Source organism: Manacus candei, unplaced genomic scaffold (assembly GCF_025592945.1).
Source record: "Manacus candei isolate 608988 ecotype Guabito, Panama unplaced genomic scaffold, ASM2559294v1 h1tg000005l, whole genome shotgun sequence".
NCBI lineage: Eukaryota > Metazoa > Chordata > Aves > Passeriformes > Pipridae > Manacus > Manacus candei.
In genome coordinates, this window is record NW_026138053.1 from 1,565,159 (window position 1) to 1,581,851 (window position 16,693).

The 16,693-nt window shown below is 40.1% G+C and overlaps 1 protein-coding gene across 1 annotated transcript in view; it reads right to left on the minus strand.

Annotated features, from left to right (window-relative positions):
* The window catches only part of EIF2B3 (eukaryotic translation initiation factor 2B subunit gamma), a 99,165-nt gene that overhangs the window by 46,919 nt on the left and 35,553 nt on the right, over nt 1-16,693 (minus strand). Inside the window, exon 5 of the mRNA XM_051807542.1 lies at nt 2,975-3,064. Coding sequence (XP_051663502.1) covers nt 2,975-3,064 — 90 coding nt within the window. The remainder of the gene's footprint in view (nt 1-2,974; nt 3,065-16,693) is intronic.

A 16,693-nucleotide genomic window follows, 5' to 3' on the forward strand; every position in this document is an offset into this window, starting at 1 on the left:
TTTTAAAAGTTTGATTTGCTATACTGCAATAAAACTTCAGGCAGGAGAATCTACTATTCAGGTCTTTTAAAATAGTTCATAAAAATGTATTAAAGGACTACAAACTGAGTTATAGGCTACCAAACAGTATTTTGATCTCTCCTAACATCCCTCATCATAGAATCTCACTGCTGCCAAACAAATACTGATTATTTTCCAAACAATCCCACCCAGAAGAGGAAACAAGTGCACAGAAAAATCAAGGTATCTGTCTAGTACCACAGACAGTGGCCAAGCTGATGAAAAAAACCTTGGTATCACTTCACCTTGGAGGTGAGTATTCAGCCTTTTTCCAAAACTGTCACACAACAAATACAAATACAATGCATGTATTAATCTGACTGCAATTTACTCTTACATTCTACAAACTACAGTACAAACTACATTCACTTGATGGAACACTTTGCAGCTAAGCTGGGACTCACTGAAGAAGAAACAGATCCCACATAGATAACCACATGAGTTTTCATGCAATGCTTTGACCTGGAAGCAATCATAATTTTCCTCTGCAAAAGCCAGTTGTAGCATCTGAATTTTTTTACCGCTGGTCAACACCTTTTCGGCTTTTGTATGTCAAAAAAACATTTGAAAAAATGTAAATGCTTCACTGCGCTACAAACAATGAAAAAAGGTGTTCTGCCTGCCATCAAATCCCGCTGTTAAAATATTAACACAATGTAAATATTGTAATATTGAGGAAGTACACTGTGTCAGTACTTCCTGGCACTGTACAAGAGCTTCACTGTTCACTTCAGTCCCTGCTGTTAGTTTTAAACACACACAACTTAAACAAGGCATCTGAGCTTCTCCAGTCCTGGTGAGGAATTTCAGAGAGGCAAAATCTTACTGTAGGTTCTTCTCTAGGCTAAAAACCAAAGTATTAAAAAGAATCCTTAAACCCAAATAACCATGTAGATGTCAGTACTTCTGAGGCAAAAATGATCCACAGGGTCTTTCAAAAGTCTTGGCATATTACTGCCAAACATGGAAAGATCACTGGGTATGCACTGTCCTCCCCTTCCTCAGAGAAGAAAAACAAGCTGCAAATGCCCACTGATGCCAGAAGTCTGAAAGCCTAAGTTATTCCTCATGGCAAAAGTCCCATTCCCCAGATTTGCCAGTTAAGCACATTACTTGCAATTGACTCCCTCAATTGACCGAATAAGCAGCATTTGTGTAATAAAGGGAATGAAGCAGATACCTGCCATTACTAAGCCAGATGTTGCTATCAGGTCTTAAGAAATGCTGCCTAGCTGCTGTAAATATCTATTTGCCGTGGAAGTGTCACAGAATAGCAGCACAGCCTCAAAAAATAGTGAAGACAGAGAACGACCTCGCTATAGAAAACAAACAAACAAAAAACTCCGATCGGTCATACTTGCAAAAAATCCAGTAGATTTGTTCTTTGGGGACCTGGGGGAAACTGGAAGAGTTAAGAGCAGGATTTCACTCTGCTGGCTTTGGTTAATAAAAGGTAAAATCCTGACTGACGAAGTCAAAGATCTCACCAGTTTCAACTGAAATAGCATAAAGCCTTGAAATCTGAAGTTACCACTATTACTCAGACATATCTGACAAAGACCATCCTTGTCCCACAGATCTAAATTCAAAACAGAATGAACTACCAGGGAAAAATAACTGAATGTGTGAAATGTCTAATATTCCAGAAATGTCTAATACCAGCAAAACTACATGGCTAGGATTTCAAGAAATGAGTCCTACGTATTGTATGACAAAGGAGAAGTGTAAGTGCTGCTTCATGCTACCACAGGAAACACAAGAATTCCAAAACGTCACCAGCTTTCTGAAATATGCTGAATACATGGTTTATTCCAGGTTTAAGGCATCTGCTGCTCCTGAAGCTTTCTCATCTTTCCTACATGTTTCTGTACATGAATGTGAACTAAAATAACTTGTACAATGCCTTCATGTACCAGTCAAAATATTGGATAAGCCTTATTCTTATGCATGGTTAAGAAATTGCTCTGGAGCTTAACACAGATTTTCCACTTAATTTTAACCCACAGACCCTTATTCTGGAAGAGCTCTTTCAGTCATGTATCCAGCTGCATCACAAGATTTGTATATGGTCAAGACTAACATAAATCTCCCACCCTCAATGTTTTTTCACATGTCAGTTTATCTGCTAAGAAAATGCACTATGAACACAACACTTAGCCCCTGTATCTTTCATCTTACTTAAAAGGGGAGAAAACTCTTGAGAGCTCAGTGAGCATTCAGTATATATAATAGGCATGAGAGGGCTATAAAAAGTCTAGGAACAAGACATTATTCCAAAACTGAACTACTTACTGTGAGGGGGGTTGTTCATTTGTTTGTTTTTTAAAGATAAACATGGGGGGGTGTTGCCTGTTTCATGAAATATTATAGCTAAGATCCTTCTCCACTTCCATAAATGGATGTTTTTCTTACTCTCAGTGGGTGGTCTCAGAGTTTTGACAGAGGAACATCACAAGCTAAAAACATAGGATGCTACAGAGATAGCCCACCTGCAGCGGTGGTGGATGTGAAGGGGCAGAGAGAAGGTGATTGCAAAGGCCAAAACAGACTGTGGTGGGGGAAATCAAAGGTCAGAAATGTATTCACAGGGCTAACAATGGGGGAGCCCCAGTAAAATGAGCAGCCAAAAAGCATGGATAGATTAGAAAAAGAAGGGATGCAGAAAAAAGACAAAAATGTTAGTTGTTCACTTATGCTGTTATTATTTTTTAAAAATATCTGAATAAGAAACTCAGCCATAGGGCTTAGCATTCCTTTTAGTGTAGTTAAAGCATTTTGAAAACTGGTTTCTTTTACATTTCAATTTTATGTTAGCTAATTTAGGAAAAAAAAAATCTTCCTTTAAAAGTTCTGGTATAAACCTAACATCAGTGCAAACACCTGTTACTACTTTGTGTGTTGCTTGGTTTCTTACCTGTTTTCTACCAGAAAGTCTACCACATATTTCTTCAGACAGTAGAGATGGGCATCCATCAGCCCTGTTCTGATGTGCATTCTGGGGTGCCTGGAAAAGAATAAAAAAGGGAAAATCATGGAGCTTTGCATGGCCACTTACAAGAGCTTGACTTTGCAATGAGGTCAGGGCATAGTGAAAAGTGTGCAAAGGTCTGTTCCTTTCCATCTGCTGCTGGATTGACAGAAGAGAACAGTGCAGGCTGCCATTACTGGGCTGTGTCTATAAACTTACACCTGCTGGCCCTGGGTTGATTTGCTGTGAAAGAAAACACCTCCTCCAAGGAGTCATTACTCCTGCTACATCTTCTCATGTAAGTGGAAATTGCACATTACTGGGCAGGAAGCCAAAGTAATGGGCCCAGAGTGCTAAAAGTTACAGTGGGTAATGTCAGGGTACAATAATTCAAAGCTTCTGGCGAAGTGCCTGCCTTAATATGCAAGGCTGGGCATGTTCTGCTAGCAAACACAACAACACTACTGTATTTTCTCCAACACTTCCTGGAGGGAAATAAGGGAAGGAGATAGGGTCTGCTCACCTTTCCTACACTACACATTACAAATGACTGCCACAGCTCAATTACAAAGGATTTGCTTATCCAGCCCAGTAAGGTGGAAAAGATCAGTAAAACTCCCACTCATCGTAAGGCAAACAGGGAAGTCTTCGCTTTCAGAGCAGTGGCAGGTTAATATTTCGGAACCTCAGGAATCTCCAATAGCTTCAACATTTTAAGAATGAAGTTTAAATCACAAAGACTCACTGATAACTTCTATTGCTTCTCTTTATGCATTCTCTGCTCTTGGATAATGGAAACACTTTTTGGAATCTGTCTCAAAGCAGCTAGATATTTTATGCCAATATTATTTTCCGTTCCACAAACCTGTGGCCTTATTTGAGAGCGTTCTGGCTGTCTGAACACTCGCCACTAGTTCTGAGGACAGGAAAGCCACAAGAATATTTAGCTTGCAGATTAAAAAAGACAAACCGCAACAACAGTCAGAGACTACACTGAGCTGTTCAAGACACCTGTAACTGCATTTCTGGTCAGAGGCTATTAAGGAGAGATATTTCAATCCACAACCGAAACTGTCTCTGGTTCCATTTTTCCTCCTTTGATGTCTGCATTTCATAATGAAGTCTGAATGAACATATCTTACCAGTATATTCTATCCAACTTTGTTTGCTTAATCCAGAACACGCTAAAGTCAGATGCTTGTGATCATAATCACTTTTATTATTTAGTTAGCCCAGCAGAAGGATCACTCACAAATTGGGCATACATATATATATATTTTTTTCAGTGTGATAGTATTGGTTTATACATATATTTATATATATAACCCAATACTACCACACTGAATATTTAGTAACACCAAAGCTGTAAGAATATCAGGTGTTCTAGTAAGCCATTTTTCAGTGTATTTCTCAATGAATGCATTGAACTACCAAAGTATTTAAGTCTTAACATTTTATGACTTAGGTGGCATTTCTCAAGCATGCCATTCAATTCAAGCTAGGTATATTTTTGACTATAACAAAATTCCTCAAGTCCCATTTGCAAAGGAAAGCTCCTATAATAGTAGTACAACACTTTGCAGTGAAGTATGTAGTACTAAAAAAATGATATATGCACTTTTAGTAGATTACTTCATTAACAAAACATGAGCTCACCTAGCAATGCTCCAGTACTGATGTTATCGGTGGCCCAGATGTTGCTGTGGAAGTCAGCCCAAATAGCAATGTTCCTTATGCAAAGAGGATAGGGAATCCACTAATTTTAATGAGGTCTTGCAGTTGGAAGTCAGCAGACTCCCTCCTGTTCTGCATCCTGAGAATGGTTTCCACATTTTGTGTATTTATGAGGGGGAGAAATTTCACATCTTCTCTGAGAAGGGCTCCCTTGTATTTATGTAACGAATATAATAGTTTACTGGGAAAATGAACAAATCAATGGAACAAGGCAATAAATATGTAAAAATATAGAAATGGATGCAATATGGAAAGGAGAGGGGAAAACGGGAGGAAAAACCTCCAATTCTTAACTTGAAGATGACAAACATGACAAAAGTTCCTTTAGTGCCAGATTTCTCCTCTTGCTATTCAAGATCTATCACAACCCTGCTTAAACACCAGGCAGGGGAAGGCTGCAGGGGTTAGGCACCAAGCAAGGGCATAAAACAGGAACCCCCCAGTAAAAGCTGGTTCTGTTGCTGTGTCTGTGTGCAGTCTCCCACCTGCAAACTGGAACAAGGCTATTTAGCCACACCGCAGGACACTGAGGATTTGCGGGCTGAAGTTTGTATCTGCATGCAAGCATTGTACCAAGTTTTTCTGTAGCTAAGCAACTTTGTTATAAAGTTATACAAAATCGGTGGAAGTGGACAAACAGTAGCACGGTGCTGTCCTCCAGCTCCTCCATCACACACACAAAAAACCCCACAAAAAGCAGCCAGACAACAAGACGTACTGAAATGCCACTCTGAGTTAGCTTTCAATGTAGAATATACTAACAATAACAGAACATCATGCTGGACAAGAGGGAGGTCCCACAATGAAATCCTCTGAAATACAGACCACCTAAGTGATTTGCAACAGAATAGTCCCAGAGATTAATATTATAATCACAGCTTCAAAGGTCAAACAGGCAAGTTTGGGCACATGCATAAACAAAGCTGTGATTTCTGTAAACCAGACTCGAGGAGAGAATAGCCACACTAAACCAGACTGATAAGAGTACTCTATCATAACAAGCCACTAAAGATAATGCTAATTTTCATTGACTAGTACTTAAACCAGTTTATCTTCAGGTAAAAGCAAAGGAGCCAAATAATCTAACAGATAACAGCAAACTCCATCACCATTTCAAATGAGCATCTGGTTACTAATATGGAGAGCCACACTCCCTTCTCATGCCTCTGATCTCCCACTCCATCAGCTAATCTTTACAACATATGAAAAATGAGCCCCTGTCGCAAGGAGCAGCCGATACGGAGAGAATCGAATAACAAACAATGCAGGAGCTGACGCACCTCGACTTACTGCTCTGGGGGAGATAATACAGAAGGCTTTTAATTATATCATCAAAGCAAGGGAGAAGGTACTAGGAGGGGCTGGCTGCAGATGGTTAAGTGTTAATGAATGCCGGGTTGGGTGGTTTATCAAAAGAAAAAGCCTGGATATGTATCTGAGCGGGTCACCCTTGAGATGAAAGTTGTAACAGCCATTGTTGGGGCTCTTTAATGAGCGAGGAATGTCAAATGTGTACCCGCTAAGAATCATACCAATTACTAAATGAACTTTGGTTCAATCTAGCAAATGTAATCAAGCACAAGTCATTAAAATACATGGTAAAGCTCCCGTTGGTGCTGCCACTATAGTGTCTATTATTGTGTGTGCTCCCATGCAAGGGAGGGGGCTGCTCCCAGTTGTAAGCTGTGTGTGTTATGTTAAGTGATGGCAGGTTTTAGTCCTAATGATGAGGCACGGAGGGCTCCCTGGCAGAAAGTCGACAATGAGGAGCCTAGGAGAGATCCGTGGAGAAGTCAGGGAAAGATCAGCAATTAAAAGCGCAATTTCAAAGAATGCAATTTAATGTGTAAAATTAGCTTTTATTAGCACATAATTCCACAAAATCCTGACTCGGGATGAGGGTGCATAAAGGTCTGCAACAGTCCTTAGAAAGGTCTGTGCCCGTAATTCCTGACACGCCATTGTGAAATAATAAGCAGTACTAACAGGATTGATGCATGCTTCATACATGGCATTGCTTTGAAAGTGGAGCCCGGGAGCTTTTCTCTCCCTGATAACCTCCCTCAGGATTTCCTCCCTCAGGGAAATCAACCACTGATAGAGCAAACTTCCCTTGTTTAAAGGCAAAAAGTCGGACAATTGTTTCAACTGTAAACTAATTAAGAGAGATTACCACCAAGAGCTGGAGGTTCCAACCAGCCCTGCACTCCCACTGACAGTGTGATAATGCCAGGCTGGGGTCAAAATCATAAATCTGAAGGGAGCACACACAATGCTTAAAGCCAAAAAGCCTCTCTACTAAGCATGGGATATTGCCACATTAACCTCACCACCTCACAAATAAACTAGCTGAGAAAGAGAAATCCCATGGCCTCTTTCCCTTTAACTTCATACAGCTGTTGACGGAAAATATGAAGGTCTTTAAATAAGCTCAAGGACCTGAGGCTGTCCGTACTCTAACACTAATCCAAGCAATGACACAATAAAAATCCAATCATACCTGCTATAAACCTGGCTCCTGAGCTGATACCTGAATTACATCCACCATGGGCTCATGGGGTATTAGTTCATCTTCCTCCTCATCCTTCCAAAGTAAATAAATAACAGCATGCTAAGTACAAACTATGCATTCCACACTAGTTTCTTTTCTAATTAATGGTATGTAGCTCACACAGTCCATGCAGCCAAACAGTCTACCACATTCTTCCTATCCCTCACACTATGAACTGTATTCCTGTGTGAAGCAGCAGTGCCATCCAGTTCAAACACATGGTGCTGACCCCTGCCTGTCTGCACCGACGTGGTGCTCTTGTGTTGATACAAAGCCAGTGTACAGATCAACACGCAGAGAAGTCTCACAGCAAAAGCTGCCAGACCACCTTTAATGTCTCAAGCATTCCTGCTTTTAAAGGAAAAAAAAATAATCCCTAAATCGCATTGCTCATTTACGGGACAGCTCTTGGCTGTAAACTCACCAATAATAAAAGACCACTGTTACACTGGCTCTTCAAAAATCCCAGACACCTTATGACCTTAATTTTTTTTTAAAATTTTTTTTTTTTCCAGAGTGCTCTTGGCCAAAAAGATCCCAAAGCACTTAGCCAAATGAATGTCCCCACTGTATGCCGGGCCTCCTTTGCCCACCGGTGAAATGCTGCCACCTCTGGGCTGAACAGCCGCGGTGGTGGAGGCGCTGGCCGGGACCCCCGTGCCCGGGGCTGCCCAGTGCCCCTCACCCGCTGGCTGCAGAGGAGCAGGGCTGAATCAGAGGATGCTGCTTCTTGGGTGGAACAGCTGTTTCAGTTCTGGCTGTGGGGGATACCTCAGTGGCACAGGCGTGTCTCACAAAGCGTGCCAAGGGTCGGGTGAACCTGACTTCTGTTTCCCAGCTCAGAGGCATCCCCTCACTGCTTCCCTTCCCCCAGTTTTGTAACAACCTTATTTAAAAAGACAGGAGGACAAGATGCACTTTGGTCCTCCCTTGAGGACCTGGCAAGGGACAACAGGCCATGGCAGCTCTGGTAACTACCCACCATCCATCCCATCCACCCTCACAGCTGCTGCAGCTAAAGAGACACTGCACCAGGAATGGGAAGTACTTTCCAAACAAAAATGTTTTATTGATCTAGTGACCTAAGTTGCTTGAAAGCCTTCCGAATAATAAATATTTTTCACTTAAAACCTTCACCACATGCCATTTTTCTTTGTTGTATTATGTTATTAATATACTCAGGAGACTATAATACAAACTATGAACCTACTTCTGACAAAAACATGCTGAAAACTTTTTGGTAAAGGAACAAACTTTCATTGAAAGCCAAAGATTAAATCATTTTCCCAAGTATAAAGAGTATAGGTTAGCAGTCAGAACTCAGGATTAATATTTGCTCAAGGTCAGTAATGGTTTACAATAAGCCAGTGTGACCTCCCTGTAGAAAGAGTCGTTTTCTTGGCACCAATGCTGTGCTTTAACGTTAACATCTCTCCTGACTTCGATGCTGAACAGCAAGGGTGCCAATGGCTGTGCAGCGAGCTCATCCCAGGAACTTATAAAAAATGTTTTTCTTCATCCTGCTTCAGCTTCCCCATATGAAAAAGACAGTAAGAGTAATTCCTCACCCACCTCAAGTCCAAGGAGTGCTCCCTGAGGGGTGGACGGTCACATCACTGGATGCACGTGCATCCCCCCAGGAACACACCGGACACAGCTGTTGGTGAAAGCATTTCCCTAAACCTGGTTCTAAGGGTCCTCTCTACCATACTGAGTGTGAATAGCTGTAGGAAATAACACAGGGGTTGGGCTGCCCACAGCACTGCTGTCCTTCTTCTCTTTCTCCGCTGCTGGAAAAACAGAGTTTGAGCAAATATTTTATACTCTATGGACACTTTTATACAAGATTCGAGTCTGCTACAGTCCCCTGATTGCTACGTAGAAACTGGGAAAGCAAAAGAGAGAGACCAAAATGATAATAAGCCTGGAGTTTGGTGTGAACAGAAGAGAATACACTGTGAAGGAGGGCGGGGACTGCCAGAGACATTATTAATAGGTTTTACCCTTGAGCTCTGGCAGCTACTTGTTCTATACACAGAGGAAAAGGATTAATCAAGCCTTGCACGTAAAGGTTCTTTCTATGGTCTGCCAAAATATTTAAAGCACTATATACAAAGTGTGAGCCTTATTATTATACACATTCAATGTAATCATCTTATGCTACAGTTAAGGCCAGGATGACAATAAAGTAGATTATTGTGCACTATAACCAATTCAATTCCAACACAACGGGACATGGCTTAGTCACTTAGTTCAGATCTGGTATTTGAGCTTATTTTTCTTATGCTGGACTAAACTGTGATTTAAGAGATTTAATCAAGCTTTGGAAAATGCTTTCTTTGCTAAAGAAGAAGAAAGAACTAAAAGTCTGCACCTGGCAACCGTAATCATTTCCAATTTTCAGCTCATTTTGCTTCCTACTTTGTGGAAATTCACCTTAGTAAATAATTGTTCCCTAAAATCACCAGGGCTGAAAGGATGACAACACATCAGAGGAACAAGTTTCAAGAAAACAACTGAAGCTGGAGGATTGTACAGAGGCTACTGAAGAACAGCAGCTCCTGCTGATCCCTCCTACGCCAGTTCCCAAAGGGCTAAAGCAGCAGACATATGATATATTTTCTTAAATCAAATAATTACAGTAAATGCATGGGAAACAGTGAAACTGAATACTAGGTCAAAGCTGCAGGTCACTAGCAATATATAGCAAGGCTGACACAATTTCTTCATGTCAATGGCCTACACTCAAAGGCAAACAAAATGGTGCTCGGCACTGTGAGCCTTCCTTGACAAGGTTCCAAAGACCTTCTGCACCTTCCAGGTGAGGTGGGTCTTCCTTAGAATCTTTGATCTGCAAAATTTGGGAATTTAAGACAATGGCATACCTTCAGACTACTAAAACACACAGGCAAAAAATAAATTCTCCCTCCCCCAACCATAAATTGCAAGTAAAAGCAGAAGAAAAAAAAAACCAACCCAAAGCTGAAATAAGCATAAAAGTGTTTCCCTTGTACTTCACAGGGCCCAGGAGCAGAACAAAATGAAGCTGTCACACATACACTTGGGTTTCCCATTGTGAGTAGCCACCCAGGTACTTCACGAAAATCACCTACTTCTGCACCACCAGTTTATTAAAATTAAAAATCCCTCTTTAAACCTGTCACTGTGCATAGGCCATAGCTGACCACTCACCTCCCTTTTCTGGGATCTGAGAAGCAAATGGGCTCTTTATGACAGAAGGTGCATGTGAGTCCTTCTTTAGAAGATACTTCCATTCAAAACAGTTAAGTCTCACAGTACTGAAGAACAACCTGACAATAGCCTGACAGGATTAGAAAGAAGAAGAGGAGGAGAGAAGAAAGAAAAGAGCACTACATGTTGTTTGTCAGACAATGCAGCACCTGGCTCCTACCTACACTTAGAGTCTAGAAAGCAAGAAGACACAAGCTTTGAATCCAAAAACGGTAAAAATTCAAGTGTAATGGTTTAAATTACTAAAATCTACCCAAATCCAGCCCATGTAAATCCGGCCCTTCAGCAGTAAATCTGGCAATGCTCATTTCCTTCATGTACTGCAAGCGAATTATACTTTGCTCCTGCTCCTCAAGGGTCTGCAGCTTCCTCAGCTGATGCTTTGACCTGTGTTTTCCTTTGATTTCCCTCAGCACCTACTGCTTTCGCCTCACTTTTGATTCACAACAAGCTTTTGCCGCTGTATCTATTCGCATCTCAACTCCACTGGAATCTGGACACTTTAGCACTTGGCACAGTAACCATGCTGAAAATATCCCAACAACTGAAAGTGTCAAATATTTAATTAGATAATGAGAACAGCTTTATCTCAGGCAGAAATTAAAGTGGGCACAAAACCTGGCTCTGCCACCACTACGGAGGGTGTGACTGGCAGGACACAGGCTGCTCCACATCTCAGCAAGGCTGAATGGGTACATAGAAGAAAAATACATTTTAGGGGGAATTATGCTAAGGAATCAGCAGTCAGACTTCATGACTTGCTTCCCTATAGAAAAACAGAGGGGGGGTGTTTCCCAACTTGGTTATATGAAGTCACGGTTCCACCTGTGTATTCAGACACATCCTCAAAGATGTACTAGTCTGGATTTAGGACAACATCAACCTTGAGCCATGACATTTCAGGTCAGTGAGAGCCATCACAGCTCAGGATATCATCAGCTTTAGAGTACAGCCCAGTTCTGCAGTGAAAAAACACCCCAAGTGACAGGACCATCACATGAGAAATGCAGGTATACTAATGTTCTTTTCTAGTTTAAAAGAACATATATTATTTATCAACTAATATTTTGACGGTATCAAATAAGAACTTCATTAAAAGAAAGCCTTAAAATGTAACTCTTTTTTGCAGAGTGAGAGAAGAATTAAAAATCAAAGGAGAACTGAAGTCAGACTGAAGTCACTTGCAGACATCTCTCATCTTTTCAGCTCAGAAGAACTTTATGATTAATTCTTTAATAGCTAACTGGCATTTTACAAAACACCATTAGAAAGACCATGTAATGGTGAATGTATCAGGAAAAAAAAAGGAAAAAAGACTAGATACAGAAGACTATCATTACCCCGAGATGACCTTAACATCGAAATTTGCATCTTTTTAAATGAGTAATTACAGTGGTTGCAACCACGCTGGATTAGTTTCTGGTTAGACCAGATTACTCATGATTTAAAATTTCTAGATTTGTTAATAGCTATAACAGAAGTTGCTACTTTGTATTACTACAAGTAACTGAGCTTAGACCTAGAATACTTTCAGGAAGATGCTAAAGTTGGAGCACTACAGCATTAAGCCCAGTTGAACAAAAACATACACTGCACTGAGGACAGAGCTGGATTTCAAAAAATCTTTCTCATCTTTCACCCATTACTAGGACCTGAATAACAGCCTAAGGTCGGGCCTCTCTTCGTACAGTAGGTAGGAGCTGCCTTTACAATAAGTAGGAGACAAAGCAAAGCAAACCAAAATAAAATTACTAACAAACAAAAAACACGCTAGTGAAGGAAAAGCTGCCTGGATGGCTAATAATGCACTACTCATCTATGTATTTTCACAATTTAAATATTATTTTTTATAATTTTTAGCTGCAGTTACAAAGTCCAGTTTTTGGCCCAAATTAGCACGTATTTTTTTGCTATGATAAGGAGACACCAGCATATTACTTGTCTGGAGACAGCGTAGCTTCTGCAGTGAAATAAAGAGGAGAAATGTCATTAGTCTAAAATTCAGTGGTCCCCAACAGTGAAAACAGTAGGAGAGAACCATTTCCAGCACATATCACAAGCTTGTATTGAAAAGCAAGAGACAAGACAGCAACTGAACCCTCTCTTGCTTGTGCCACTTGGGGCAGTGAGTTAAACCTCACAGCCCAGAAGCAATAAACTGGCCATGGCAAGGACCAGAGTTCAGATGTTCCATCATTTACTCTTAGAAGAACTCTCTGTACAAAGATCAGAGCTGCAACAAATCCAATCCTCACCCTTTGCAAGGCTAAACTCATGGTAGGACAATTCCCTCATCTTGAAACATTCAGCCCAACAGAAAGAAAAAGCAAATGGATAGTGGATGACCTGAAGATTATCATTTACAGTTTTACATCAACCTCAAATTCTATTAAAACAAAACAACTTCTATTCCCTTCTTGCTTGGAAAAGACTGGGACCATTCTGTCTGTGGTTGTGGACTGTTTCAGTATTATCCAACTGCATAAACGAAACTAGTGTCAAAATTAAGTTTTAAATGGCTTGAGGTTTATAGGAATTAAAGAAGGAAAAATTAAATTTGAAACTCTGCTTGTTTACTAGCACTAATTAAATATGCCAGATTTCTGGGCAGGCTTCCTAGCCTGTGGCTACTACGTTACTGGCTTGTAAAACAGTCAACAAGTGCACGAGTACAAAGCACAAATACAATAACAGAGATTTCGTGTACAGTCCTGCCCTTAGTTTATAAAGAAAAAAAACGTACTAGAACCAATCTGTAACTATAAAGACCTATGCTAACCCTCTAGACTATATTAGTAATATAAAAAAGGGCCAAGTCTACAATGGTTGCTTTCGCAGAGACAGTTAAAAAAAAAAAAAAAAGTAAATGCAGAGAGAGGTAAAAAGCAATAAGCACAACCAAAATGAACAGGAAGCCTTAAAAGACCAGTTTACTTCTAAAAATTCCATGCTTCTGGGCTCTGCTTTCAAAATAATTTGCTATTAAAAATAAAAGGGAGGTTTTGCACTGCAACAGAAGAGGTGGGTCTGATTATTCCCACCACAGAAGCCACGTTCCTCACAAATAGATTTTATTATTATATTGGAATTCACTATAAAATAGGTTTATTCTAAAGAGCTGGAATTGCACATTTAATGGGAGCATAGGCTATATTGATAAGTGTATAGTCCTTTACACTCTACACTTTTAAAACAGGTAATATCTTCGCGTTCTACATTTTAAAGAAACCAGGACAACAAGCCCACAGTCTGTGAGGAAGCTACAAACCGACCAAGAAAGAACAAACTAAAGCCAACTCAGAAAAAAGGAGCCTCTGGAGACAGAACAAAATGCAATGGTACCTGCATCACCTCCAGGTAGGGAGGGGAAGAAGAAGGAGGGACAGTAAGAGGCCACGGATTAAACACTGTTCTTTGCACATCCTTCTTTCAGGAAAAGCTCCCCATTTACTTTCTGTGGCTGAAGCAGACGTTTCTACAAAAGCAGCAAGCAACTCTTAATGAAAAAAAACTTGAGGACAATTTGCTGCCTCGACAGCTTTAATGTGAACAGCCTTTCACAGCAACTCAAATTAACGTGTGTTCCCACTGTACAGTAGTCTTGCTCAGCTTTAAGGAAACCAGGAATTATGCATCAATAAAAATTCAGCCACGCCAAATATTCTGCTGTAAAAAGAGGCATAAACATATAACTCTCCAGTTTCCAGAATCACGTACGTGAGGCAAAGGGAAATTATATAAAAATAACTAGGTTTTTGTTTACATCTCAGATTTAGAAGAGCAATTCCAGAAACTAAACTGCTTCCACAGAGGCATTGATTTAATTAGCCTGCATAGCAAGCTTTATTTGTATTCAGACCCCTGACATACATTGATACAAAAGAAAAAAAATACACAGTGGATACACACAAAATAATTGCCTACATTTTTTCTATGCCAGATGCAGGTAGGAATTCTCAAACACACTTTCATGGGCTCTTCCCTACACGCAAGTGATCCTTTTATAATATACACTAACTACGTATGTTTTCAATTAAAAACATGACTGGATCGATTGGATCATGTATTTTTTCAAACCAGCCAAAAACCAAACACAAACTGAAGCCACGAAGGAATTTCTGGAAGTACAAACCATAACATACAACATACAACAGTTCTACTTTTGGCAACAAGAATAATCACCTCTGATTTTGAAACAAAGTTAGAACTGACAGCAGTGCATAAATACAAGCTGTCATTCAGCAATGAAATAACTACAGTAATGAACAGTACTCAGAAATTCTAAAAAACCCCTAACTAGTCAAAATCTCAGCTTGGCAAAAAAGCACAAAATGATGAAGTAACAGCAGAACACTGGCTTCTTACTTTTTGATAATTGTTAATCTCAATTTTGGGTCTCATATTCAAAGGATGATGACGTGTTCCTCCAGAGATGTGATCACTGGACTCTACTCAGGACACAAACACTGGCAGGGAGAGTGACATTTTTGCTTAAGGTAACAAACGAGGCTATTAAAAATGGGCTCTCACACTTTTTTCCCCACTGTATTTTGATCCACATTAGTACAGACTTTGACTGCTTGTCCCTCCTCATGTTAGATTTAAAAGTCAAAACATCCCAGAATTTTGGGAATAAATACAGCTCAGTTTGGTTTTCACCTCTTCACCATACAGTAACTTTTCAGGTACTGCCCAATGATAAAAGCATTTATCAGCTACCTATCAGCATCTAGAATGTAGGAAAGAAAAGTATCCTAAGACAACTTCAGAACACAGCAATGAAGGGGCAGAGTTCTTTGCAGTAAGTTACTCAACTGTGCTTCAGCTCCAGCATTTGGCATTTCTGATGTTCATGGCATTCTTGATTTAGAGGTTCATTATAACTTCATTTATGCACATAACATTTATGAGGCCACTACTTAGTAGGGCAGTACCACCTTGTTTTATTACAGTAACCCATCATTCAGAAAACATTAACTCTTTCTGTTTATGGATAAAATTGTCATTAAAAAAGGCAAAGAACCAGATCACACAGAGCAGCCCAAATCAACCTGGAAGATGTTTTACAACAGATCACTTGCAATAACAATTGTCATGTTTTTAAAAAGTTTAGGAGAAATGAAAGCAGTTAAGTCTTTGAAGCGATCACTTTCCAAAGGGAACTATTTTTCTACTATAAAAGTAAGTTATTGGAAGAACTACATAAGATTATACTCTTGTTTGATATTTGCATTCTGCTGGATCCTAAAAGTGCTGACCAAAGCTGTACATAGGGGTAACAAAACCACAAATCTGATCTCAGAATTTAAAAGCTGCCATCAGGTGGCCAAACTGGAAGCAGGAGCAGCAAACAAATGCAAGGACTGAAGAAACATAAACATCACTTTTTCTCCTTAACAGAGAATAATATGGACCTGACAAAGGCCAGATGAGACTACTGTTTTAATGTAGCAGAACTGGCTCCTACCAAGGAGTCCTCCTGGTACTTCCACAGCGTGCCCTGAGCCCCTGCAGGATGTACAAGCTCAGGGGCTGCTCTGCCCCTGTGCGTGCAAAGAACCACCTTATCTACAAATTTAATCGTGTACACTCAGGAGTAGTGGCTTGTTAATGCAAAGGAAAATATATTTAATTTTCCCCTCTATGCCCAGTGCCTTTGTACAAAAAAACCCGGAGAATTAGTACACTGAAAGGAAATTAGAGACAGTGGAGTGGTAAGAACAGCAGTGCATAACAATGTAACACACAATAAACTACACGATAATAAATACTACAGGTGTCTGACATGCAGGAATGCAAGTGCTGAAACTGAAAATCTAGATTCAAAAATGATCTGTAGCTCACATTGGATGCAGTGTTACATCAGCTGCTTCCTTCAGGTCGTTTTAACAAGTACTATTCTGATTCTAAAGGTGGGAAAGCCAACTGTTAATAACCCTGTTCTGAGAGCAGCATTCTACATTTATACTACTGACAAACATTCATGAGCTATGCCCCTGTGAGATGGAAAAGTAATATTGCATTCATTTTAAAAAGCAAAGAAAGTATGAGAGACAAACATTAAGTGGATTTCTCAAGGCCACAAAGCCAAGTAGAGAAGTCAGATCTCTTTGTAAATTAATTACAAG